This window comes from Pseudopodoces humilis, chromosome 2, assembly GCF_049639895.1.
Source record: "Pseudopodoces humilis isolate 2021_Gansu_Grassland_sample_001 chromosome 2, ASM4963989v1, whole genome shotgun sequence".
In the NCBI taxonomy this organism is placed as follows: domain Eukaryota; kingdom Metazoa; phylum Chordata; class Aves; order Passeriformes; family Paridae; genus Pseudopodoces; species Pseudopodoces humilis.
In genome coordinates, this window is record NC_142201.1 from 4,615,108 (window position 1) to 4,642,349 (window position 27,242).

The window sequence follows — 27,242 nt, forward strand, 5'->3', positions numbered from 1 at the left end:
AAAACTGGCATGAAAAGTTGAGCAAGTGTAGATACTGGGACTTAACAAGCAAACAAGCCTAATGTAATTTTTTTTGTTACAGAATATATGGAAAGTTTCACTCTCTTGTAAAATCTGATGTTCAGTTGTTAGCCAGAATTTTAGCTGCTCAAAGGCTAAAATTTCTGAGCTGTAACTCTTGGAAAACCAGCAGATGGACATGAGAGGGACATTTTTATTTGATTTTTTCAAGAGTTGTATTCTGTGCTGTGTTGAAGTTGGAGAGTTTAAAATAGATCTCATAACACAGCCCTTCCTTCTGAAAGCACATAGAGGAATGGGATCCTACCCCTTATCTCCCTTCTGTGTCCAATCAAACAATCATTCTACTGTGGCCTAAAAGGGTTTAGTAAAACCTGGAACTTTCATGTAATACCAACTTAAGATAACCTTGTAGTTAACATGGAGCAAATGGGGAACCCAGGATTAGTCCATATGTTGATATTCTGAGTGCTTATTCATTCCCTTTACAGCTGTACATGTTCTCTGCAGTCAGTAAAATGGGCCTTGAGGCTACTGTAGGTGAGTATTTTTAAATTATTCTGCCTAGCTTTCTATGAACTTTGCATTTATGACCTTTGATGTTCTTTCTTTTGTTCCTTTATTTTCTATTTTATCTTTTCTTTAGAGGAAGAAGTATGGAATCAAATGCCTTGGATTTGATCTCGCAGGGTTTTTACAGGTTGAAGTGGGAAGGCAGGAAGTGAGTGAGGGGTGGCAAGAGAACAGATTTAGTTAACATCATTAGTCTTTCTGGAGCTTGTGTCAGCACAGGTTTTTTATATCCCTTGTTCCAAATGTCAGAGATGCTTAACTATTGCCTGTAGTACTTTTGACAGCAGTATTAGCTTTATTTGAATAGGCTGAACTCACCAGTTAGCTCAAACTAGAAATGAAAACATGAGTGCTGGCAGTGGTGTCTCACCTACCTAAGGCCTCGTTCACTTTTAGGGTCCTCTGGTGCTGTGCAAGGAGAGAAGGGAGTTGTGGGTGTGCCTTGTGAGCAGCCCCTGCCCTCATGGTCAGTTTGGTCAAATATTCCCCTTTCTGTGACCTGCCAGGATCAGTAAAGACCCGGGAAGTGCTTTTAGTCTCAGCCCCATCTGCTGGTATGTTTGAGAATTCACATCATGGAGTGAGCATTAAAAAGAGAGGAATGGATATGTTTTTTGCCCTTTCCCAATTCTGTATTGGGTCAGGGGAGCCAAGGAAGTATTAAACCACTTGGGAGCCATAGGCTGTGATGTCTCCTGCAGTTATAGTGAACAGCTTTTCATGCAACTCACATTTTTCATTTTTTTTTTTTATTTTTAACTTGGAACAGTGATGCTGCTTATCAGTGGTGCCCTGGTGAATGGCCCTTATGCCCTGATCACCACTGCTGTCTCTGCTGACTTGGTGAGTTTTCCCCTGTGACATCTGCCTCCAGAGAGAGCCCTTTGACTCCTGCAGGGTCACCAGGGAAGGGGCTGCATTGTCCCAAAGCAGAGGAGAACGGAGCTGGAAAGGCAGCGCTGAACTCAGCCACTGAGATTTGTTTTTGAGTTTGTGTTTTAGCATGAATGAGTGCCATGCTTGTGAGAGCCTTCTAAATTATTCTTGACCACTCACAAGATTGTGGGTGACAGCCCAGATTGAACCTGAAGGTTGCATGCAAAGCCAGGCCTCTGTACAGGTGCCTTATCCCCTTCTATATTTTGCATTTTTAAATGATTGGAGGAGCTGTACCTGTGTGAGACATGAGCTAGTGATTTAATTCCCATCAGAAAGCTCTATCTGGCACAGACCTTTACAGAAGTAAAGGTATTTAAGCTGTCAGCACTTCCAGCAGGATCAGGTCAGCCAAGTCACAAATGCCATGTGAAAACATTAACATTTCTCAGTAGGGAGACTTTGGAAGTTTGTTTTGTAATGTGTTGGTTCTTAAGGGCACCAGGCAAGAGGCAAAAGTCCTCTTACTGTCTTAAATGCAGGAAAAGGAGCAGGGCAGAAATCTCCAGGCATCCTCTGGAGCCCTGTCCTTGGTCTGGAGGACCAAGGTGCCCACCAGGCAATGCCCATTTCACCCTTAGCCTTGTTCCAGGGGCTGACAGAGTGCTTGAGGCATCTCCAGAGCACAGAGGCGATGTGGAGGGGTGGGAGATGGATGGTGCTACCAGGGCTCTTTCAGAGCTCTGCTCAGGATGGGTCTCAGCCATCTCTGTCCCTCCAGGGTACCCATAAAAGCCTGAAAGGGAACGCAAGAGCCTTGTCCACAGTGACGGCGATCATCGACGGGACAGGATCTGTGGGTAAGCCAAGGCCACCTGCCCCAGCTGTAGCAGGTTAAAACTAAGAATTTTTGAGGAACTGGGCTCTTCAGGTCACATTTTGTGAGGATTCAGAACAGTTTTGGAAATGGGGAACAGCACAAACTGAAACCTCCAGTGGTCCCACACTTGAGGGTGGGAGGAAGGGGGGATGACGGATACTGGGCACAGACAGGAAAAGGAGATGGCACTGGGCTGTCCTGGGATCAGGGATATTTTATTTATGCCCTCCATATGGAAGGGAAAACTGAGTAAAATTCAGCTCAGTACTGGATGAGCATTTTGTTGAGCCAAAAGCAGGTGTTTATCACACATCTAAGTCTTCCAGCTTCCCATCTGTACCAGTAATGTTTTGCACTTCCTGGGATCTTTTAATACATCAGGTAATACTCAGTTAACTAGGTGGAAAAATAGATACTCTAATTCAGAATAGCTATATTTCAGTAGAGTAAATCTTAACATTGCACAGTTCTCACAGTATATTATATAAAATACCAAAATATAATGTTACTAATTAAATAAATATTATTTAATATATTAAATAAATATGTAATAATATTATATTTTAGGTGCAGCTCTGGGGCCTCTCCTGGCTGGCCTTATTTCCCCTTCTGGTTGGAACAACGTGTTTTACATGCTCATGGTGGCAGATGCTTGTGCCTTGCTAGTAAGTCTAAAAACTTACATTGTGACTTTCCTCACTGCTAAACTATCCCAAAATGCAAATTGTCCTTTTGCCATTTAAATATTCTGTGTTGTATTAGACTTCCAGTGGTGTAGGACATTTTCAGTCTTAACGGCAAATTTGCTTGTTTTGAAATTCTCATCTCATAATTCTCATTTAATTTTTTGATTAAAAAATCTTTTTGATATTTTTAATCAAAAGTGCAGATCAGTTCTGATGCACTTCAATTCCTGAGCAAATACCCAGCTGTTAATTGCTGGCTGAGCAGCTCAGAGCAGGCATAATTGCAAGTAAACCTTCATATTTAGACCTAGAAGTTGCCTCAGATTCCACTCACAGAAAAATCACTTCTGTTTTCTTTTGATCAAAGCCATACAAAATGTTTTCCTACGTTGCTGTATCACCAAAATCACCCTGATAATGAAGCTGTTGAAAGTTAATACATCCCATTTTCCAGATGGGCCCTGAAACATCTGTTCTAAATTCGATGAAGAACTGGCAATCCTGGCTTTTGACAGTAACCAGGAGCAGATGTTTGGGAAAAAAAGAGTGCACAGGTGGTGGCTTGGTCCAAAGCACTGAGCTCTGGGCTCCTGCAGAGGAGCTGAGAGTGTCAGACCATTCCCTTCCTGGCACAAGAAAATCAGAAAACCTTTGAGTCACAGCTGAGGCATTTTTTCTAAATTCAAATTAAACCCTGATTTTAAAAGTAACATTTTCATGTTTAGGAGTAATTATCTGGAAATGAAATAAATAAATAAATAAATAGCTGAAGTGTTTTGCCACTGGTAGTCAGCAGCTTTATCCACAGCAGCAAATCCTGGTTTGTGCTGGTTTCAGTATTTGGTATTTCATGCTGCAGAGTGAGGCTTGGGAGGTTGTCAAATTTTTCCTAGATAAAGTTCTCATAGTTTTTCTCCTAGAGTTATTGATTAAAATGGAAAAAATGCCACATTTCTTCACAGAAAACCTTTGCAAAGCTCTGGTTTTGAGAGGTTTCACTCTGCATTTGTAATAAATTCTTTTTTGCATAACTGTTCTGCTTTTCCTGGTTTTTTCAGTGCAGCATATGGATACCTGTGTTCAAATATTATTTCTCCAAGGATACCTCAAGGGGGCATTAGCCTCTTATGTGGCATTCAGTTCTGTCATTCTTGGCCACTTCTGTGCCTCTGAAAATCTTTAATTTCTTAAAACATTCATACTTAAAACAGTGAGCAAACTTACATTTATAATAATGAGATTCTGAGGATAACATAACCTGAAACAGTGAGGAAACCAATTGTCTTTATTGTACATGAGAACCATCAAATTGTATTTGTTATCTCAATAATCCTTTTCAAGTGCACTTGAAAGCCCTGATGCTGCACAGACAAACCCGACTGTCTGTACTGACCGTGACTAATTGTGGGATTAAAGCTTTTCACACTCAGGGTTGTTTCTGCAAATAGCAGCTAAAATACTTCCATGCCCCAAAATTTCTTTCTGACACGTTTTCTTGAAGCCTCGGGGTCCCTCTTCTGGTTTCTTTACACATTTGCTGGTGAAGTAACCAGAAAACCATTGTGGTTTTTATGAAGAAATTGACCTCTCAGATGCAAAAAGGAAATTATTTTCCTCTTGCCTGCTTATTGTGAAAGCTCCTCTTCCAGACCCTACTGAGCATCTGTAAATCTTTATTTTTTTTTAAACCCAGTTCAGCATTACAGGGTAATGTGTCAAATGAGAAACTCTCCAAATAACAATGAATAATTCTGCTTCTAGTTTATCTGGATGATACTAAAGAGATTTTGTGTTTGTTTTTGCAGCTCTTACTCCGTCTAATCCAGAAGGAGCTTCAGTGTCATGCAGATCACACCCTGTAAGTGTTTTGTGTGGCTGCTGCTCTTTAATAACACTTTGAAAACACATTTCTAAGCCTTCTATATATAGCCATAAATGATCATTAAGGTTGGAAGAGACCTCCAAGATCAATTCCAACATTTGTCCCATAGTACCTAAATATAGACTGGGCATGTTAAGGTTTGTGTACATCCTGTTCTGTCTGTTTTAATTCTGCTTCAAAAGAGTAACCTCAGTTTGATGTTTTCGAACCATGGACGTGTTCCTTTAGAACATCTTCTTTTGAAAAATATCTGAAAACGTACCTCTGTCACAGTCTCTTGTTTGTGGATTGTTTTTTTCTCAAATACTTAATCTTCCATGGTGAAGGTGTGGAATTGCCTGCCCTGTGTTTAATAATAATTTAAAATGTAACTTTTTTCTAAAAGTTCTCCCTAAAGAAAAGGGTGACTCTGAATTTGCAGTATTTTGAATTGAGAAGAAAAAAAAAAATATAAAAAATTCCAGTGAATCAATACACAAAATCTAAATTGAGCCCCTTGACTGTAGAATTTTGGAGAAGGAAAATGGAGAGAACAGAAAAATGCACAGCAGGGGCTGGATCCTGCCTTTTGGTGTTTGTTCTGCCTCACCCCTCAGCTTTTCCTGCCTGGTTTCTGTTCTTCCCCAGGTTCAAAGAGCACTGAGCTACGAGACCAGAGCTGGGATAAGGAGTGTGCCAGTGCATGGAGCTCTTCCCTGAAAACCAAACTCCAAGGGACACCTTATTCTGTATTTGAAGGGTGTGGTGAAGAGCCTTGCAGGTTTACTGGGGGCAGTGTGAGACAGGTAAATCCCTGGAGCTCTGATTTTTGCACATGAATAAGTACCTCAGGATGGCAGCTGTTCATCAGATGAAGAGATGGGACTTTGGGAAGGTTTCAGCAGCACGCTTCGACTGAGCCAAAGAGAAATACCAAGTGCCTTTTTTATTTCTTTTAATAGGATGTTTTTAATTGAAACTACAAACTGTGTATTTGCCAAAAATCAAGGCAAAGCTAGAGCAGGAGGAAGTTGAAATTTTAAGTCTATGAGTGACTGTCTCAGTGGGCAAAGTGTGTGTCTCTTATGTCAGCTTGTGTACACTGAAAGCATCACTTTATAGAGGACAATATCAGCTGGTTATTAAGATGTGCTGCTATTAGTATTTGAAGCTGCTCAGACAATAATCACCCTGCTGTATTATTAGTTTCTAGCTACAGTACTACTTCCCAAGGACAGCATCCAGCCTTTTGGTAGGTTATAAAATAGAATTTACTCTTGGCTGTGTACTGCAGTTAGCAGTTTTCACAGATCCTCTGGATGGATGTTAGTCCTCCATTAGGAATGTACAAAAAAAGGAGTCCTAAGCAACAAAAAGCAGTTTATGAGTCAGAATTTCCAGTGGGGGCTCTAATGATTTTTCAGGGCATTATAAACTGGTTGTGCAAACGTCACAGAATTGTGCTGCTCTGCTCTGCTAGGCTGGGCTGACGTGAGAGGGGTTTCTTTGGGGTGGCAGAGAGCTGTGAAGTGTCCTGTGCTTCAGCTCACAGGACTGAGCAGGTGGAGCTGCTTTGGTGCCCACTGGCACAGGGGTCTCTGTTGGGTTTCAGTGCTGGTGTGTGCACGTGGAAGTCATCGTCTGATCCAGGCCTTAATATCCAGAAATCTCTCTCAAGTGGCTCTGGGTTTCAGATTTGGAGCCAAAATATCAGAGAAGAAAAATTACCTGTGTGGGTGGTAGTTTGTAAGAGAACATTTGAGTACCTAGTGCTACCCAGAAAATAGATGGTTTAATGTCTTCAGAACATATTTCTTTGTACAGCTGTCTGCTTTGCAAACAGAATGTTTCTGTGATTTTTTTAAATTTTTTTTTTGGGATGTACAAAGTGAAAAGAATTTTATTTTTTTTTTTTTGTATGGGTGTTTATACTTAGATCACAAAGATGAGATAATTTAAACTGTGTGTTGTCCTTAACTGTATTTATTAAAGCTCTAGGCCTTTGTCTTGCTCTATGCTCTTAAATTTTGTGAGGCAGTGCAATTTACACTTGACTAGCAAAACATTTTGAAGCCCTACAAAATATTCAGGAATGTCCCATCAGCTGCTGATAACACTTCATTTCCAGGGCTGCTTTGCACCAGCTCAGTCTTTGATCACTGGTTTGATCCAGCAGGTTTGATTCACACTTGTCCTGCCAGTCAGAATGGGCTCATTTTTAACTGTTCTGCTGAGCAGAGGGGCAGGGGTGGCCTCAGACCCACAGGGACTCGGGGAAGGTGCCAGGTCCTTGCAGGGAGCTCTGGGAGGGTCCTGTTCCTGCACTCACCTGCATGGAAGGCTGACCTCGCACATCTTGAGCAAACCAGGGCAGGGGATACTCAACATGTGAACGCAGAAATCTGGGCTGTGGGTAAATGTGAATTGTGCAGCAATGTTACTTGAAAAGACTTCCATCCTCCTGGAATGGGGAATTGCTCCTGGAATGTCAAACTGCTGCTCAGCTTGCCTCAGCTCAGCCAGGGTGAACACGGGGCTCTGCTGAAACAGCTTCTGATGGGGCAGAAATAACATTGCAACACCAAAACAGCTCTCCTGGCACATCTCCAACGCCTGTGTGGCAAGGGAGAGATGGATGGAGCACCACTTCAGCTGGGAATTCCAGTCCCTTTCCCCAGAAATATGTGTGGAGCTTTATACTAGTTTACTGAAACAGATCAAACTCTGCTGAGCTCAGATTTTGAGAAGCTGTTCCCTGTGGGCTGGAGTCTGAGGTTAAAAAGCTTTTGGTTGTATTTCTGAAGATATTTAAGTGTGTTTTGGGTTTTATTTGTTAGGGCTGCTGTTGTTATTTATTTATTTATTTGAATAGCTTTTGCACTGCAGTGACTCGGGTATGGGCTAATGACAGATTACATTTCAGTTCCTCCAAGCTGCAAATTTGTTGGACAAAAAGATAAAGATTTGTTTTTCTTTTTTCAAAAACTGAATAAACTGTGTGTTTTGTTAGTATCAGGTGTCTATATCCATTAATCTGCAAATGGGCAAGACTGACAAAATTTTGTATGTAAAAATCTGAGTGACCAGGAGGTGCAGCCAAATTTAAATGCGACTGCAGGGTTGGTTTGTTGGGTTTTTCTAAATGCTGATTATTGTGAATTTTATCCATTCACCATCCTGTGTTGAATAAAAATAGATTCTGTTCTAAACAGAGAAGTGTTGAGTACTTTATCTTTTACATTTCCATGAAGAAATGCTCCATTTATTGGTTGGAAGGACAGATATCCCTGCTGGGACATTTGCCTGAGTCAGGGGCTGAGTGTGGCTCTTTTAAGGTGACTCTTTGTTGTCTGCTTCGCTTGCTCTTCAGTATATATGGGTTTGACATGGAAAAGCTTCATCCTTTCTCTCTAGCTCTGATCATGTCTTGATTCTTTTAAAATGTTTGAGGGGGTTTTTGTGCCTTTGCCCGACGTGCAACGTCCAAACCACAGATGCGGTGGGGAAAAACTGATTGGAAAGGAAAACAACTTCTGGTTACAGAATTTCTGACAAAATTGTGTCCACGGTGCCTCCTAGGAATAGGCAAATAGTAGCTGGGGTGCCTTATAAAAGAAGTGAGACTAAAATCCCAGTTTCTGTTCTGATGAGGAATAGGTGCCTCCCTTGTGAGAATCTTTGTGAAAGCCCTGGCTGTTGCTGGACACGCTGCAGGGTGAGGTGGTCTCTGTGTGTAGGAAGGGTTTATAAGGTGAGAAGAAGGTAAATAACTCCAGGGACAGCAGTGTCAAGTGGAGACTCCTTTTGCCTCTAAGTTCTGTGAACCCAGTCCATGCACCAAGACTTAATCCTGTGTGTTTTGCTCGTAAGGGAAATTCCAGAAGGGATTCTGCCGTTTGTTTGAGGAGGTTATTGCATGTGCTTCTGGCATGACATCCTTAGAATAACATGGGAATCCTCCACGGGTGTTTGTGCCAGTGCTGTGCTGCCTCAGACTCTGGCTGAACTCGTTGTGTTTAGGCCCAGGGTTCTTTGCTTGCTGCTGGAAGGTTTCTGCAGCGACTGATGCCCGGGGTTGTTTGTGCCAGAAGTTCTGCTCAGGATTAGGCAGGTGTAAGATGCTGTAAAATTAAATCAAAGGGTGTTCAGAGCTGTTGGAGGCTGATGGTTTTCGTACGGAATTAATTTGGGGAAGATCGATTACAATTCCATCAAATGACGAGGCCCAGGATCAGTAATGATGGCATTCTCTGATCTGAACTAAATTTATGTCCCTTGTGCTATGTAAGTGGTTAGATTATTTCATGGCTTGTCCCAACCTCTGGTGTGGTGTTCTGATTGCTGAGCCCCTTTCACCTTGGAGCAAGGCTGCTTTGGTGGTGTTTTGCTGTCTGCTGAACCAGCCAGGGGATGGTGGGGACGTGTCCTGCCCTGCTGTCACAACCTGCAGGGACTGGGCTGGGACTGCAAACACTCCTGGGGCTTTGTCTGCTGCTCTGGGGACCTTGGACTACATTTGCTGCCATGCTGAGTTAAAAATGTGGCTGTCATCCTTATGGCTGGGGAGAGGGAAGGGGAGGATGTAACTGCTGGTATAATTCAGCCTCGTGTCAAGTGACCTTAAGTGCCTAAGAGTTTAATAAACTGGGTTGTTATAAAGTGTTGGTTCTTTCCTCCTTTGTCTCCCTTCTTTTGGTTATTTTCCAGTTTGGAATAAGGAGATAATTAGTTGATGCTTGGGGTGGTTTTTTGAATTTTTTTTTCCTCTGTCTACCAGTTATGCTTTGGCTGCAGTGGAACATTGATTTCTCTGTAAACTGGGAACACAAGAGCCAAACTTCCTTCAGCATATTTCAAGATCCTGCTCAATTCCTGCATTGGGAGATCAGCTACAAAAATGTGTGCCAAGTCTCTCCATGCTGTACTTAAAACATCCTTAAAATCCTCAGTGTTCTTCACCTCATGATGATACTGGGGTAGAGTTTCTCTCCCTCCTTCTCTTACAAAGCAGCTGACAAATACCCACATTTCCACAATATTCCCTTTGGTCCAGCTGTTTGTTTCAGCAGTGGAGGACACTAAACTGACTTCCCATGTACTGCCATGTAAAAATGAACTTTGGAACGCTGTTACAAGGCTGGAGTTATTTTCAGTTTATCTGGTACCTAAACCCTGAACAGGAGGTCTGAATTTCATGGGTTATTCAGAAAGCAGCAGCTGCTTCCAGGGTTGGGGCCAGAACTGGAAGCAGCAGCCTGAGTTGCTGTGTTGAAACAAGGTGATCAATAATGTCTGAGTTCTCACCCTCTCTTCCCTGTGATGTGAAGGGTGGTTGGTGTGGGCAGCCCATCACAGCTGAATGACACAGGCAAAACCTTTGGAAGGGGTGAGTTCCCTCTGAATCTTCCACCAAACACACTGCTGTTATTTCTGCTGCAAGGACAGGGTATTATATTCGAGTCTGAATCACCCAAGCCATGAGGCTTCAGCTTAGTAAGTACAGCAGGTTCTGAATTTTATTCTTAAATTCCTTATTTTATTCTTAAATTGCTCAGATCATCTGGTTGGAAGCAGCTGAATGTTGTGTCCTTCTGTGGCAGAACCTGCAGGTTTAGTCTTATGCTGAGAGGTAACAATGAGATTCAATTTAGCCATTGCTGTTAAAAGTCTTTATAAATCTTCCTCCCCCTCTCCCTCTGCAGCTTTTCAGTTACATGAAAGGAAGAAAATACGGTAAAAAAGAACAAAAGAGGTCAAAAGATGTCTCAAAAGCATACTCTTTCTTCCAAATTTTGCTCACTTGCTTGGCACCAAGGGAGATCCACTATCACAGCTGGTTTGTGTGTCTGCTGTAAATCTGAGCAGTTGCTGAAAGCAGAGAAAAATAGAAACCTTTGGGTTGCCTTGCTCTGGTTTTCACAGTGGCAATTCTCAAAATAGATGTCACCAGCCCAAAAAGGCAGAACCAGGGTGACTGACAAATCTGGGGTGCAGGCAGAGAAACTCAAGGATGTTTGGTGTAGGACTGTGTTAGAGCTAAATTAGACAGATTAAATTCCTATACAAATCCCTGTCAGGCATATAATGAAGCTCTAAACTTACCCCAGGTGTCAGCAAATAATCTTTTGAGCAGGGTGAAATCCATCACCAGCAAAGCACCTAGAAATGGAGCTAGAATGGCTGAAATCTGTGAACATCTGAAGCAGAACTAACACATGCATTTCTCAGAACAATACTCACTGTCATTTGAAATGAGACCTCCTGGTAGAAAGGTTGCAGATGATGTAAGCCTTACAGTAACAGGGAAAACAAAGCTCCCTTGTTTGCCTGCTTGAAGTCCTCTAATAAAATAATGCATCTGTCAAAGCAGCATCGAAATGTCATTCTTCTGTGCCATCAAAAGGGAAATGTTATTCCTGGTTCCCATACACAGGGTTTTTTTCAGGCCTTCCAGACCCATAAAAGCAGTCAAGAGGTATGATTAGCAGCTCTGGTGCATTCACCTTTTGCATCTCTGTAAACATCAGGACCTGCCTTCTGCATTGTTCTTGCTGTCTCTGTTTTTCAAGCACAGTTGGAATTGTCCACATAATAAATGGGTTCTGCTTGGACCAACAGCAAAAACCACCCTCATGATAAAATGACTTGTTGGTCTTATTTTCTAGGCCCCCCCAAAAAAATAAAAATGTAGTGCTGCATGCCTTCTGTGCAAGTTTAGTATTCTGTGGCGTGAGTCTTTTTCAAGCAAGTTTGCCCAAGCAATTACTTTGTGAATTACATTTTGATTCACCCAGAGTCCAATCCTGGGTTGTTTTGGAGCAGCCTTTGCTGGGCTCTGCCTGTGCAGGTGTCTGAGCTGCCTTGCAGCAGCTCCTGCTGGAGCTGGGCTGGGATGCCAAGGGCAGGATGCTTTCACCATCCTGAGCGATGGGTTTTGTGTCTCAGGAGGAGCTGATGGAGTTTAACCCTCCTCACCTTTGGAGTGAGAGGCAGAGCTGAAGGCAGCAGGCTCCCAAGGGATCAGGGCCAAAGGAACAGGGAGCAGATGCACCCAGGGAGCAGCAGAGGCAGCACTGCTCCCTCTTGGGGAGCACTTTGGGTTCCAGAGCCACGAGGAGAGTGTGGGGCTCCTCTTGGGTAGTGTTGGGATATCTTAATCTTGTTGGAGGTCTGTGTGTCCTTGCAGAGGACTCCGTGGGAAGTCCTAAAATTAATATTCAGCAGTGCTAATGGTGCTGTTTGTTGCGATGTGATGCTGTAACACACCAGCAGTGTTTAATACACCGAGCCACCACCAGTCTCATTGGGGTGTGTGTTTGAGGGGGAAGGAAGCCTGTTACAGTCAGGTTATGCCTTCAAACTTTGCAGACTCTCACAGACACGGGGGTGCTCACAGACCTGCACACAACCCAGGCACTCTGCTGAGCATCAGCTCCTCTTCAAACACAGCTCCAGCCTCAGCCACTCACCCTGGCAGTGTGATGTGGTCAGCTGGGAGGAGGGGAGAGCGGTGTGGAGAAATAGAACAGACCAAAGGCACCATTTTATGAAGAGAAACAAAGTGATGTGTTGTCTTTGGCTTTCTCCCTAGCGCCGGGGTCAGGCACTCACACGCTCCAAAGTAAGCAGGGCTTGGGTTCCTCTGCAGGAGTCCTGTTTGGCTGCTGAGTGAGTCTGGCTCTGGGGCTTTGCTGCTGCCCCTGGGCACAATTCCTTGGGCAGAGGGAGGCAGAGAGCTGCTGGTTCTGCTGGCAGAAGGGCTGGATGGCAAATTGATGGCACCCCTTGGGTGAAGTGGGGCAGGGGGAAGAGTGTGGAGCCCCTTCGACAGCGAGGCAGGGAGTGGGGAGCAGAGCACTGGCCAGAGGAGATGATGGTGATGATGAAACAGCAGTAGGGGAAAACAAATGAGTAAAAGTGCAGGGAAAAGGTGTGGGGTTGGAGAAAAGAGCTGGGCACAACCCTGTGCCTTTTTTAGTGGTGGGCTCCTGGGTTTTCACTCTATTTCTGTGTGTTTATTTCTGTACGCCCTTGATCTCAGTTCCTTGATCTCAGTTTCTTGTTCCTGATTCAGTTTCTTGTCTGAAAACCTCCTTCCTGCCTACTGGAATCTTTTAGGCAGGGGCTAAGGCCCAGGGGGAGGAAAGCCTTCACATCCAGTGTCCAGGCTGTGGGGAAGCAGCTGAAGGTCAGTGGATAGGATTTCGGGGGGAAAAAATAAATTTGTGTGAATGCAGTGAAATCCATTCAAAGATGAAGGAAAAGGAGAAAGAGGAGGATGAAGGACTAGGAAAGAGACATGGCTTCAGCTGTGTTGGAGCGTGACTGGAGTGGGTTCAGCCTCTAACAAAGCCCCTCTGAAAGAAGCTTCTCACAAAAAGGTTTGCCTGGGGCCACCTGTGATGGAAAGAGAGTGCAGGAGGGAAGGAGAGGCATGGGCTGAAACCCAGCACTGGGCTGAAAACCTGGGATGTGTCCAATCAAATGAAGGCTGGAGAAAGCAGCGTGAAAAGTAATCCAAAACTAAAATAAAATTCAAGTTCTGTATAAGGCACTCCATCCCCCCATAAGCTACTTCCATTTCATTTTCTGCATTACTTCAGTGCTGCCCTCTCTCCTGACCATGCCATTAATCCACGATGTTTACCATTTCCTCAGGAAATTGGATTGTCTTAGTGCATGAAAATCTCAGTTCAGTTTTCCTCAGTGAGAGTTTCTGGCTCTCAAAGTTCTAGAGGGAATCTTATATACCTGACATGGATGAACAGTCAGGTTCAGTAAAGAGGAGACAACCAAAAAGAAGAGCCACAAATGTGTTATTTGAAGGCAGACAATAATGATTTGCCATCCATTCTTTTGAGTTCCTTTAGTCCTGACCTGTGATTTTTGGAGATGGTAAGAACTCTCTGGAGAGTTGTGTGACTCTCAGGAAAAGTGACACTCAAGTACTCAAAATTTTGGGAACTTAGTTTAAAAAGTCCCCATTTCATGTTGGCTTCAAATGTTCTGGCAGAGCAGATCAGACACTTTCGGTGCTACTGGAAGCTTTTGTCATCTTTTTTCACATGGATTCTGTGGCAGTTTTTTGGCCTCCCTCCCTAAAAGCTGAGACTCTTTAATCTTCTCTATTGAGAAAATGTTCTTCTGCCTGTTAATGGAAGCAGCACTGCACAAACAGAACGAATATGAGAAAATACCTACATCACAGAAAAAATGTCATATAGCTGAGAGATTATCTAGCTGTTTATGAAGACTGGTGTTTTTAAAATGTTAACATAGAAAGTCTAACTTTTAATGTACTGCAAAGAACTGTGCAAAGTCTGCTTGACCCCCCCAGGAATTCCACGTGACTCGCTCTGAAGTGATGCAGCTGAGGGACAATCTCCCACCCCCTGAAAAGCTGCCCCAAGCAGTGAAACCCTTTGCAGACATTCCTGCTGCTGTGCTGATGTTGTTGGAGGGGGTGGTCAGACATGGAGGCTCCCAGGGATGAGTCAGGGATGCAGCAATGATCACCTCGTGCTCTGCCCATGCCAGGTCTTTGGCCCAGACACCCCTTGTCCCCACCTCTGTGGCACAGATTGCATCAGGCTGGCACCAGGATCAGCAGCCCTCAGTCTTGGGGTTAATCTTTGGGTTGCCAAGACTTCGGGGTGTCTGAGGTCTGCTTGTCAGGGAGATGGAGGAGCTGATTTACAGTGAGTCACTGCACAGCTCCGAGCTGCTCACATGGCAGCCTCCCAAAACAGGCATCTGAAGGAACTTCACTTTCCCGCACCACATAAAATGCCAGGCAGCTTTCTTCAAGTCGAGCCACATATCCCTTCCCTCCAGTCTGGGATCATAGTCTGCAGCCCCTGCTCAGACTTTGCTGCCAAGAGCATGAGCCAACCTTGCCCAGTGGAGAGAATTGATTTTTCCACTTCTTGGCCATCATCCCTCTAAATGATCTAGTGGGTGACTCCAGGCACACTTAATTTCATTTAATCTTTTCTCATCAGCTCTTGAAAGTTCCAGTTGGGTCTCTTAATTTCTTCCAGAGCCTTATGAAAGCAGAGCTCTGGGAGCTGGGCTTTCCCAGCAGCTCTGTTCCAGGGATGCAGCAGGGTCATTAATTGTGTTAGCCCATGTGTGTGTGTGTGCTTTGCCTTGAGAGCTCCACGTCCTGCAGAGGTGCCTGGGACAGGATTCCTGCCTCTCTCCTACTTTGAATGAAAACCTAGGAACAGGCAGCTGGATGGAGGAGGTGGCAGTAGGAAACAGAGGTAGGAAATGGAAAGCAGAGAGGGAAGGGAGGCTGAAAATCAAGCAGAGAGGTTGCAGTGGAAAGGAGGGCAGCCAAGGCTCTCTGTAGGCACACCATGGCATGGGCCATGGAGATTCCTGGGCTCCTGTGGCTCCTGGAGGTGGTGGAAAATGCAATCAGGAGGGAGAGTGGGCTGTGCCAAGGACCTGGTGCCGCTGCTATAGTGAAAGGAAATGCTGTGGAGAGTGAGCTCCTTCCACGCTCCTCAGGGAAAGGCAATGGCTGTGCACTGCTGGGAGACCTTCAGGAAACCAACCTGGGACCTGCCAGGCATTGCAAGTGGTGTAGAAAACAGATCACTGAAAACACTGCTAATGTACAGCAGGAGAAAAAATGGGGTTTTTTGCTCAACAGACAAAAGAGAAAAGCCAAGAAATGCCAGATGCTGTACTGGACAAGTGCTTTATAAAATGGAAGGATTGTCCATGGCTTGAGTCTGCTCTTCTCCAAGCCAGCACTGCACACACAGATATTTATTTGTGGAGGTAACAGGGATGGCTGTTTTCACTTCCTCAAGATTTGAGCCTATTAACTGGCTCTGAGTGTTGAGACACAGCGAGAATTACTGGGAGATGCCAGAAATTTCCCTACAGCTGTAAAGAGAACGAAGGCAGTATTATCACCGAGGTGGCCAAGGCTGCTGGATTGAAGAGCAAAGCTGGTTCCCCAGTGAGTAATCCCACATCTCCCGCCCACAGAGCTCTGCTTCTGCACCCCAGTGCCCCAGACCAGCCACGTCAGATGTCACAGCTCCCTTCCAGCCCACGTTCCTGGGGGTTTGCCATGGAAACCAGGATGACGGCGAGTGTGGCTGTACTGAGTGGCCTGGGAATGGGGCTGGGGTGAGCAACAGGACCCAAAAACGGGGCTGGAGCCAGGAGTGAGGTGGAGAGCTGTGCTGCAGAGTAGGGAGGGGCCAAGCACCACTTTCGGGTGTTTTCAGGGCCTGTGTGGACAAATCCCATAAAGGTCCCAATATTAATAATCAGCCATTCTCTAATTAATGTTCAATATGATCACTTCCAGGGCTGGGCCTGTGGAAATCTGGCAGAGTGTAAAAGAAGTCAGGTAAAATTTCCATGTGCAGCACGCCATGTTCTTTCTGTGGGTTTGTGGAGAGGAGTGAGAGCTGGGCTGGAAAGGTCAGTCGTGCTCTGCATGAGGAGCTCCCACTGCCACAGCCATCATTTGGCTGTTAACAGCATAAATCAGAAAGTTAATTCCTGCAGACAGCTTGCATTACTTCAGGTCTGTGGGGAAAAAACACCTAGAAGCAAAAATGGCAAAACACCAAAGAGGGTGAAAAGAGGGAGAGCAGGCTGAGTGAAGTAGGGAGGAGCTGTGGGAGGGAAAGGGAAACCTTCCCAGCTCCAGGGGCAATCTGGCATTTTGGCAGGTTGGAGCATGGAGAGGTAAAGCAGCAGGTCAGGGCCCTGTGGGGAAATGGAGACAGACAGACAGATGCAAGGGACCTGCAGCACAAGGATGGCGCCTGCAAGGAAGGGGTTAATGGGCAGAGAAAGTACTTTGAAGGCTTAGGTATGGAATAGGTAAGGAAAAATTGATTTCAAAGAAATGCCATTCTCTGTTTTTAATTCTAGGCAAACTTTTTTCAAAGTACAAAATCTTTAGCTGAAAGTTTTACATTTTCTGGCTCTTTCCCCCGATCTCAATCCCTCTGAAGATCCCTGCTGTGCAGTCCCCAGGCCAGGTTGCAAGGGGCACTGAACTTCTTGACTGCAGCAAGAAAACCAGGTTTCAGAGGGGCTGAGGTTGTTCTCTCACCTCTAGGGCTAGAGAAAGGCAGAGATGGGAGGGGACAGGAATGGTGCCACCCCACCCCAGGCCTGCATGGAGAGTGACTTGAGCAGCCCTTCTCATCCCTAAAGCTTTTCCCTCGCCCTCTGAGCAGGGTTTGCAGCAGGGGGAGATCTCAGCCCGTGCAAAGCCAGCGTGGCCGAGCTGTGCCTCAACAGCAGCGAGTCCGAGGGCAATGTGGGATCTGAGCATCCTCTGGTTACACCTTGGGAACCCCAAGCTGCCTCTGAGCCACCCACACGGAGCTGATGGGAGACAGAAGTGCCTTTTTTTGGGAGCACCCCCCGGGGTAAGTGACATCTGGCTGGGCACTGCCAGATCCCTGGGCCCAAGGCTTGAGCCCTGCAGCTCTCCCAAAGGCACATTCCAGGGTCTGAGTGCACAGAGTGAAGGTTTGGCCTCAGCAAACAAGGCAGGGGAGGTAGAGCAGAGCTGTGAAACACCTGATGTGCTCCCTGTGGTCAGGGGCACAAGAACCTGGCACTGCCCTGAGCTGGACAAAACCTTCCTCTAAGGCAAATGATGGAAAATCATTGTAGGCACTGTACTGCTATCCTTGGATTTGAAGGATTTGATGGGATAGGATAATGCTTCCCAGTATTTTTTGCCCCACGTTTCCCGCTGTATACCGAAATAAGGAGGCTCTGGAAGGTTAAACCAACTCAAGGCAGTGATCTGCTGGAGCTGCACATTCTCTTTGATGAATGTTATCTTTCGTCTCCTTTCAGGCATGGGCTTGAACTAAGCCTTCGATTGCATCAGGCTTCTGTTGTAATTTCTGAGTGCTCAGCTTTTGAAGATTCACTTCTACTTGAAGTTCTTGAAAAGAGCAGTAGTCAGCAGTTTTACAGCAAAGTAGCTTTTCCAACAAGTATTATTGTAACTGGGGAGAGGGGGGGATGTGTGCTGGAGCTTAAGAAACACAATTTTAAATACACAGGGAGAGTAGATAGGACAGGGACAGTGGAGAGGCAAGACAAGGCTCATCACCTGGATTTCAGAGCTTGTCTTTTTGCTGGCTGGAAGAGCTGGTCAGATATAAAAATAATAAAAATTAAAAAAAAATCCAAAAGAAGATTCTCACCAATGTGATCATTAGATATCTTGGTGAGGTGTGATCAAGTCCTGAAATGCACCAGTGAAGTGACATTGTCTGACCATTCCTGGAGTGGGTAATCACAGTGGGAGAGCTCAGTATCCTCCTCTACGATCCTAAATGTCCCATGTGCATCCCCCAGAGGGAGTGTTCTTGTTGTCTCTTCCCAAATGGCTGCATTTTTTGTCATCACAACCATCTTCCTCAGGAACCTGCTGGGTCAATCTAGTCACTCAGCGCTGAATCACAGCAAAACAGGATTAAGGCAGTGCTTGGCAGAGCAGGGTATGGAAAGATGGGTCACAGAGGTCCTGGCTGGTGTACAGAAGCAGTGGGGTTGGTGTGAACGGGCTGGTGAAGGGGGAGAAGCTGTAGCTCAGAACATCCATGGGGATCACCTGTGGAGTAATCTGAGGGATTGGGCTCTGGGATAGTTTACAGGATAGTCTGGGGGACAGACTGCAACACAGCCTAGAGGACAGTCGAGAGGGCAGTGGGTTATGTAGCACAGGCCACAGGACAACCCCAGGATACCCCTGCACTGGCAGGGGCTCTCTCCTGGAAGACTTCCCATGCCTGCTCCAAGCTGGCAGGGGGAGATGTGAAGCAAAGGCTTGCACTTCCCAGAAGAACCAGCTCACTACTGCCTCTGAGAGCTCCAGAGGTACCACAGGCTCCAGCCTGAAAGGTCAGCCTGGCTCTGACTCCCAGGCAGCCCTGGGACCCACACTCAGCCCTCTGACCCCTACAGATACCCTCTACAGCGAACAGAGGGTCTGCATTGCCACGGGCAGCCAAGGACAAACCTCAGCCAAGGACAAACCTCAGCCAAGGACAAACCTCAGCCAAGGACAAGCCACAGCCAAGGACAAGCCAGAGCCAAGGACAAGCCACAGCCAAGCCCCTTGGCCTCTGCTGGGGTCAGTTTTGTCTCGCTCTGGCTGCAGAGAGGGCTTGGGGTGTGCAGGGTGAGCAGCTCGGACCCGGCTGCTCTCACAGCCTGCAGCACAGAGGAGGCCAGGAAAGGCTTTTGCAGCCCCTCCATCCCAAGCCCCAGAGCACCCAGGGAGCTGGGGCTCAGGAGGGGCTGTGTGCTGGCTGTGCAGCCTCTCACACAGCCCGGGCACGGCACATGGCATTCGGCATCTTCTCCGGGGACACCGCTCCCCCCTGCCCTGCTCCGGGAGACGCCTTTGCCGGGAGACTTCACGTTCCCCTAAATAACAAATTCCTTCTCTCCGGGGGCGGCACGGATGGCGGTGGGCGAGAGCATGGGCTTTGTGCTTTCTTCGTGCTGCTGGAGCTTACGGGAAAAAAAAAAAAAAAAAAAAAAAAGCTTCTGCTTTTTCCTTCTGTCCTTGTAATGGTAATGGGAGGGATGTGGAAATGGAGCTGCTGAGTTTGGTCCAAGCCCCGGCTGGCAGTGGGTGTCTGAAAGGACACTTCCACCACAGGGCACTTCCAGACGGGAGCCTGTCTCTGTGCCGAGAGGCACTAACTAATAATTACCGTCCTATTTTAGTGTAAAATCAAATGATACCTCTCACCACACCGATGAAGGAGGTTTTTCCTCCTCCGCAGCCCACCCCGAGGCATAAATGCCACTTGATCTTGTGCATAACAGGAGCTGGTCAGTCCCAGGGTCAGAGCCCGCATGCGGATGCTCTCAGCCTTAAAGCCAAGAGGGGTTGTTGCTATGGGAATGGAGAGGGGGCTTGCAGGCAGCATCTGGAGCCCGTGCCTTTCCCTGTCCGAGGCAGCTGGATTTGGAGGGAAGCAAAACTAAAAGGAGGTGGCAGAGAGAGACAGAGGCACAGCAAAATGCATGCATGTTAGAGGAGGGACCTTCCCAGAATGAGAGTACAGTGGGATACAGAAGAGCGGGGACACCAAACTGTCAGGCAGCGGTGGCTCGGCTGGGTAGGATAAACCTGATTTTCTGCTCTGATTGACACTGGAAACAAGTCCGGTGAGAGCCTAGCTGTAGCAAGATGGGATCTGCCTCCTCGACTTACCGGCCCAAATGTATTTATTTGGACATTGATGGAAGAATTCAAAAGGTACTTTTGCTGTTTTTCACCGAGCGGCGTCTCCGGCTGCGGCTGCGGGCGGTGTTTGCACGGCCGCTCCCCGTGCCCGCATCCCGGGCTCCGAGCCCCTTCTCCAGGGGAAAGGGGGGGATCCCGCCTGCCTGCTGCTTTCCGCACGCATCTTTGTTTAAAGGGGAAGGGGAGGCTGGCAGAGGGGAGGGCTGGGCGCTGCCAACACGGAGTGGCTGCCAGCTCTCCCTGCCGGCGTGGGGATGCTCGCTTTCGCAGCCGTGCTGGCTTCCTCTCCCGGAGCAGCCGTGTTTACAAAGTTTAGCTGCGGGCAGCTTTCCCCCCCAGGCAGGGGGAGCAGGGAAGCACAGCGTGCCGGGCTCCTCGGACACTGCCAGGCTCTGGCCCTGGGCATCCCCTCCGGCCGAGCCCCGGGGCAGGCAGGGCCCGGCTCCCTGTGCCGTGCCGGGGGCTGCGGGCACCCCTCCGCCTTAAAGCCGATCCTTAATTGCGGTAATTCCAACTTTCGGTGCCGTTCGCCCGCCTGGTTTGGTTAAGCACGGTTCACAGCGCAGGGAGAGCTGCGGGAGAAATGTGTCCTGCCTAAAAGGGAGAGCTCTGGAGCTGACAGCCCAATGCTTTCACAACAGAAACAATGCCGACGCCTTTCTGCGAGTCTTTTTTTCCCCCCCCTTCTCTTTGTCAGCAGCTCTTTGGCCGCAAACCAAATGCCTTGTCTGTGACAAGGAGCTGCTACGAGGCTCCAGAGCAAGTAAACTCTGGTTTGCAAAATTCAGATCTCTAAATTTTCGTTCGCCCAGCCTTTTGTCTCTTTGTAAAAGGATGCCCTGTCCCTTCCCTCCCCTGTGCCGTGCGAGTGAGTGACCGCAGGTCAGGTGAATGGAGAGCTGCTGCTCGCAGTCCCATCCCACCGCACACGCCTCCCATCCCCTCCACCTCGACCCACGGCGAGCGCTCAAAGTCGTGTCCTCAGGAACAAGACCTTGGGGAATCCAGATCTGTGCCGGATTCCCCAGAGAAAGCTGCTCCTCTTTATCCATCTCAGACGTAGCTTAGCGGCGATGATGGTCCCTGTGCTGCCGTGAGCTGTCCCTGCCGGCTCTGCTCAGCTCAGGGCACCGATTCTCTTTTTCCCCGGTTTAATAAATTAGTTGCGTGGTGGCCCCGCGAAGCACGGATTGAATGGAGCCTCCTGCTACCTGTACAGCTCAGTACAACAAATGTTTTGGCGTTTCCAAAGGGTATCGAGTGTTTCCATAGATGTCGGTAATGCACACTGTTTGTCATCTATGCTGGATTAAAAAAAAAAATTACAGCATTTCTCCAACCTGCCTCTGGAGAGTACTTTCAACACTAAAGGCACTGGAGAGGCACATGAGAAAGCAAATGCAAACTCTGGCAGCATTAAGAGAGTTTAATCTCGGTAAATGTTATCTGTTTCTTTTGTCGGATGTAAAATCCCGCCTGTGTAATGTTTGGAAGGGTTCCTGAAGTAAAAATGCCGTGTAAATGGGGTTCACCCAGCGGTAAGCAGGGCACATCTCACATTCTCCTGCCTTCTCAGTAACATCATTAGAAAGAAGCAGAAGGGAGGGGAGGGGGGGAAAAAAGCAGCAGCCCTTAATCTTCCAAGGAATGCAGCAGTGGAGGCTTCTAAAGGGAACTCATTAAATCAACGCTAAGCTTCTTGACAACCAATAACGAGGTAGGAGCTTCATTAATACAGCGCTTGTTGAGTTTGAAAGGGCTCAGCTCCAGCGCGAACTGGCCCTGCCGGGCATCCTGCAATAGAGCTGGGCATCCTGCCCCAGCACTGCTTGTGTTTGCAGCTGTTCACAGGCAATTTTTTGTGTTTCCGTGGCCTCATCCTGAATTTCCACCGGTGCAGCCGCAGGGTGTGCTGTTGACTTTGGGAGTTGTTTCACCTCTGTGCTGGGGTAAAGGAAGGGACAGAGCTGGCTCGGGGGGCCTCCCCCGGGACCCTGCGCCCCGCAGATGAACACTGCAAAGTGCTCTGCAGCAGGAGGGTGGAATTAAACTAAGTAGGTTTGTGTGTTGGCAGGTCCAGAGGGGCACAGCAGGCAGGGCAGAAGGACCTGGTGGTTATGAAAGAAGAGTTGTCTGGCTTTGAAATCCTTCCCAGGGGTTATTAACTAAAGGAGGCACCATCAGCCCAGCTGAAAGCAGGACCACGCCGGTGCCAGCACGTCCCAGAGGAAGGGCTGAAGTCCATGTCTGTCTCTCTCAATATCCTTCAGGACAAAATGTCCAGCCCACAGCTGGATAACTGTGTGGGGTGATGGATGAGCAAGTGGCTCACAGGTCAGGCACAAAGGGCTGTAAAGGATGGGGTGACATCAGGCTGGTGTCCATCACTGGTGCGGTTCTGGAGGGCTCCTGTGCTTTTCAACACCCTCATCAACAACCTGGACACAGGACTCTAATGAATACTAGATAAGTTTGCAGCTCACACTAAATTGGGAGGAGCTGTTGGCTCCCTCAAGGCCAGAGAGGCCCTGCAAGGAGACCTTGACAAATCTGAGGGCTGGGCAATCACCAACTGTGTGAAGTTCAACAAAGGAAAATGAAGGATTCTGCAGCTGGGATGGGGCAACCCCGGCTGTGTGAGTAGGCTGGGGAATGAGATGCTGGAGACCAGCACCCAGGAAAGGGACCTGGGAGTCCTGGTTGATAGAAATTTGAATATCAATCAGCAGTGCCTTGGCAGCCAGGAGGGACATCCCAGTCCTGGGGCCATGAGGCCCAGCATCACCAGCCAGGGAAGGGAGAGGATTGTCCTGCTCTGCTCTGGGCTGGGACAGCCTCACCTCGAGTGATGGGGACAGCTTTGGGCACCACAATGGAAAAAAGTCATTAAACTATTAGAGAGTGTCCCAAGGAGGGCCATGAGGATGGTAAAAGGTAAAAGGCCTTGAGGAGAAGCTGTATGAGAAGCAGCTGAGGTCACTCAGTCATCGTTGTCATCGTCATCTTCTTCTTCTTCTTCTTTTTCTTCTTCTTCTTTTTTTTTCTTTCTCTTCTTCTTCTTCTTCTTCTTTTCTTCTTCTTCTTCTTCTTTTTCTTCTTCTTCTTCTTCTTCATTTATTATTGTTTATTATTATTATTAATACTACTACTACTGCTAATAATAATAATCTTGAACAACAGAACAGGAGGAACAGCTGAGGGAGCTGGAGTTGTTTAGCCTGCAGAAAAGGAGACTCAAAGGCGACCTTATCACAGTCTACATCTTCCTGAAAGGTGGTTGTGGCCAGGTGGGAGTCGAGTCAGAGTTGCTTTCTCCAGGTAGCAACTGACAGAATGAGAGGACAGAGCCTCAAGCTGCTCCAAGGGAAATTACAGGTTGGATATTAGGAAAAATGTTTTTTACAGAAAGAATAATAAAGTACTGGAATGGTCTGCCTGGGGAGGTGGTGGAGTCACCATCCCTAGATGTGTTTAAATAAAGACTGGATGTGGCACTGGGTGTCATGGTCCAGTTGTGGTGTTAGGGCTGGGTTGGACTTGATGATCTTGGAGGTCTCTTCCAACCTGGTGATTCTGTTGAATTCTGTTGAATTTAGACTGGAGAAGGGGGGACTGAGGTAAACTGACCTTCCAGAGGCACAGCCAGGCACAAAATTGTCTTCACCAAAGCTGGCCACAGGGTTGGGCTCTGCTCCAGTGGGTAGAGTTGGCTGAACACCTCTCCAAGCTGGGGCAGTTTTAGGAGGGACCTGAGGTGGCCCACCCCACCCACCCAAGCTGGCAGAGGTCTGCTCATGCAGGGGCTGTGGGATTACAGCCACACTCCAGCCCAGGGCTGTGCACAAAGCAGCTTCAAAGAGGTCACTTGTTCTTGGAGCTGAGTGAAAAATGAAATTCCAGTGGAACTCTTCTTATCCAGCACCCACCTAAAGGGATGCACACCTGGGGGAAACAAGAGCTGCTCAGTTGATTTATTTCTACAGGATATCCTCAGCCAGCAGTCCATTACCCACCTGCCTTGACACACTCCTCCCTCTGCACTGCTCAGGAGCTGCTGGGGCTGAGCAGACAGGGAAACACCTCCATGTACCACAGCTTGCTCTGCTGCCAGGCAGGAGAAGACAGCAGGGCAAGGGGAAGCCGTGGCTGTGTTTCATGAGTGACAAACCACCATGGACTGGCATTTCTCCTAGTTCCTGGAGTGCCACTAGATGGGGTCAAGCACCCAAACCCCCAACATCAGTGGAGAGGTGCCAAACTTGAGCCAGATCTGGAATCTTATTTTCCTTCACACTGTTATTAACCCTTTGGCTGCATTTTGAAGAAAAAGTCCTGTTGAGTCTGATTTGAATTAAAAATCCACCAGGGAAAAAAAAAAAACCAAACAAGTTCCCCAGCTCATGCCTGATCTTTTTTTTTTTTTTTTCCATGGAGAAAATACTGGGAACATTTTCTTTTGACCTTTGAGATTTAAATGGTAGCAGAGCAGAACCAGCCAGTGGCCTTATTCCCAGCAGGATGGCTTCACAGCTCTCCTTTTCAAATGTCACAGGATAGTGGGTTTGCTTGCAGAGTTTTAAGGAGTTCCTCTGAGAAAAATGCTTGTTTCAAGAGGATTTCTGTTTCCAGTGTCTTAATCAACATCATATTTGTAACAAGTATGGAAAATCAGAGGGTTACAGAGCCTGAAGTAACTGGAAAAAAAGAAGAGAACTGATATCTTTGTCAAGGATTCTATGAAACCACTCAGTGGTATTTTCCTCAGAAAGCAAGTAAAGAATTTTGGAGTCATTTTGCTGGTTTATTCATTCTGACTGTTAAGCAGAAAATTCACTTTTTTTTTTTTTTTGTCTCAAATAAATGCATTGAGTTTAAGCTTTCGGGGTCTCTACTGACCTGACTTGTGTTGCAGGACACTGAGCCACCCACAGCCATTGTTCCCCTTGTCCTGAGGTCCCCAAGGAACAGGACAAGGCTCAGACTGAGCTTTGGTGCCGTGGTTGTTGCACTGAAACATCAGCAGGCAGGAATTGCTTCTGTCACGTGAGATTTTCTTTTCAGTCACAGCAGCAGCATCTGTGGTATAAATGCCCAGATTCTAGCAAAGCCAACAGATTTTTCCAAGGCTCACCAGGCTATTTTTAACCTGAAAAACTGGATTCAGATGAAAAATAAAACACAGCAGAAAAAACAATGGCGTGATGATCCCTTTGAGGCGATGAAGTATTTTTGCATCCCGATGACTCTTTCAACACAGCAAGACAAGCCCATGGACCCCATCCTGTGTCTGTTTGGGCTGAGGATTCAGGGGAACACCCTTTCAGCTGCCAAACACCAAAGGGGTGCACAGGATGGGTGTCCATGGCAGTCAGGACATGGACACCTCTGGGGGCTGCTCTGTGCCACATCCTGCTTTAGCACAGCAAGGCACAGGAATGTTTTTGTGGGATCAAGGCCATTTTCTTAATGCTGGCAGAACTCTGTGGGTGTGGCAGGGTAAAAGGTGGCACTGAGTGTGGCCAGGTCTTGGCTAGCTTTGGCTTTCTCACTTTAGCTGGCCCTGGTGAACTCGAGGTGGCTGCTTGTTCTTGCTGTAAAGCAGCACAAAATGAGCAGCAGGTTCCTTGGACTCTTTCACACTGCAGCAAATAAACATTTTAAGGAGTAAAAATGGCTTAAACCCATGCTTTTAAAAACATGAAAGACTATGTCACACATGGGCCTCTCTCTCCCTTACTCCCCTTTCTCCTTCCTCCCCAGTGGGGGCTCCTCAGAGCATTTTGGGGACCAAACCATAATCCCAGCACAGCTCTGTAATTCCAGCACAGCTCCAAAATTCTTCCATCCCCATCACCCAGCAAGGCTTGTTTACTGCTGTTTATCTTTGTGAAGTCACACTTGGTATATTATATTTATTACAGTTTATGTTCACACTGGCCCAGACAAAGTATAAGTTTAACACTCTCAGTCTAACACTTTTCTCATAGGTAACTCTGGCGTTACCTCTGGGTTCACACCAGCCAAATATAGCTTATTCTCCCCATATACAACTCTTCTGGCTCCTCACAAACAAAACAAAATCATTCTGTTTCTAGAGCTGGTGCCTTAAGTTTTAGCTTTCATATTTTCCAGATTCTGGACTGCATTAGTATGTAACTCTGAACTTCATATAAAGTGTCAGCAAGTTTTCTTCACAGTTTAGTCAGACAAAACAATCCTTTTCCAGCCTGAGAAAAAGAACACCGTTGCAGCTTCAGGCCCAAAAAGTATAAACAGTGAATTGAGGAGAGCAGTCTGGGAGGATGGGACTTGATAACCTGAAGTTGTAACTGGACAATTAACCCAAACATGTAAATGGACCAGAACTTATAAAAATGTGAAAATGTGTGACCCATCTTCCATCTTGGGTGGAGCCACAGCTGGGCTCTTGTACTGCCCAAGGTGTTTGCTTTGAAGGCCTTTTAATAAATCCCTACTCTATTCCTTTAACACTGTCCAGCCTCTGTTCCAGGTAGCCTCTCAAGGCATCAGAACCTTCCTCAAGAACTTGCTTATATAGATTCAAGTCAGCCTTTTTCTGGTCTCTCCTCAAACCTCTTTCCTCATTCCATTAATTAACATTTTCCTTCTAACAGTCCTCTATTACCAGTTCCAAAGTCAGATTTTAATCGTGTGATCAGCTTGGAAACAAGCAACTTCACTCACAACTACTGAGAACATTTGGTGCTAAAGCATCCCTATTATCCAGTTTACAAAACATTTCAAGCCTCATGCAGGGTGTGCTGCAGGGTTAACTGCACTTTGTACTCCATTAGCAGCAAATGCCTGCCCTTCTTGTGTTAAGAAAAGCCAGAATATAGATATTTGTGTTGTTTGTTAAAGGTTGAAATACTTTTATGAAATGTTTTTATTTCTGCTGCAGAAGATAGGAAACTTTCAGCCTGGCCCCTCACAATCAGCCTTGCAGGTTCCTGGTTGTGTTCTGCCATTAATAATTATGACAGATGGAATATTTGCAATACGTCCCTTAGTATAGCCAGTAGGTTGCACAAGTTTCTCTTGAATGTAATCTCCCTT

The 27,242-nt window shown here is 46.7% G+C and overlaps 2 protein-coding genes across 12 annotated transcripts in view; both read left to right on the plus strand.

Annotated features, from left to right (window-relative positions):
- SLC37A1 (solute carrier family 37 member 1) overlaps positions 1 to 7,909 on the plus strand; it is a 34,675-nt gene extending 26,766 nt beyond the window's left edge. For all 11 annotated transcript variants that reach the window (XM_088067503.1, XM_088067515.1, XM_088067512.1 and 8 more), the window contains 6 exons: positions 513 to 561; positions 1,364 to 1,437; positions 2,252 to 2,330; positions 2,918 to 3,015; positions 4,842 to 4,894; positions 5,546 to 7,909. In XM_088067503.1, the coding sequence (XP_087923629.1) occupies positions 513 to 561; positions 1,364 to 1,437; positions 2,252 to 2,330; positions 2,918 to 3,015; positions 4,842 to 4,894; positions 5,546 to 5,561 (369 nt within the window). In that variant the 3' untranslated portion in view covers positions 5,562 to 7,909. The remainder of the gene's footprint in view (positions 1 to 512; positions 562 to 1,363; positions 1,438 to 2,251; positions 2,331 to 2,917; positions 3,016 to 4,841; positions 4,895 to 5,545) is intronic.
- A 12,144-nt stretch (positions 7,910 to 20,053) lies between these two features.
- Positions 20,054 to 27,242, plus strand: part of PDE9A (phosphodiesterase 9A) — a 50,336-nt gene continuing 43,147 nt past the window's right edge. The window contains exon 1 of the mRNA XM_005526534.3: positions 20,054 to 20,177. Coding sequence (XP_005526591.1) covers positions 20,109 to 20,177 — 69 coding nt within the window. The 5' untranslated portion in view covers positions 20,054 to 20,108. The remainder of the gene's footprint in view (positions 20,178 to 27,242) is intronic.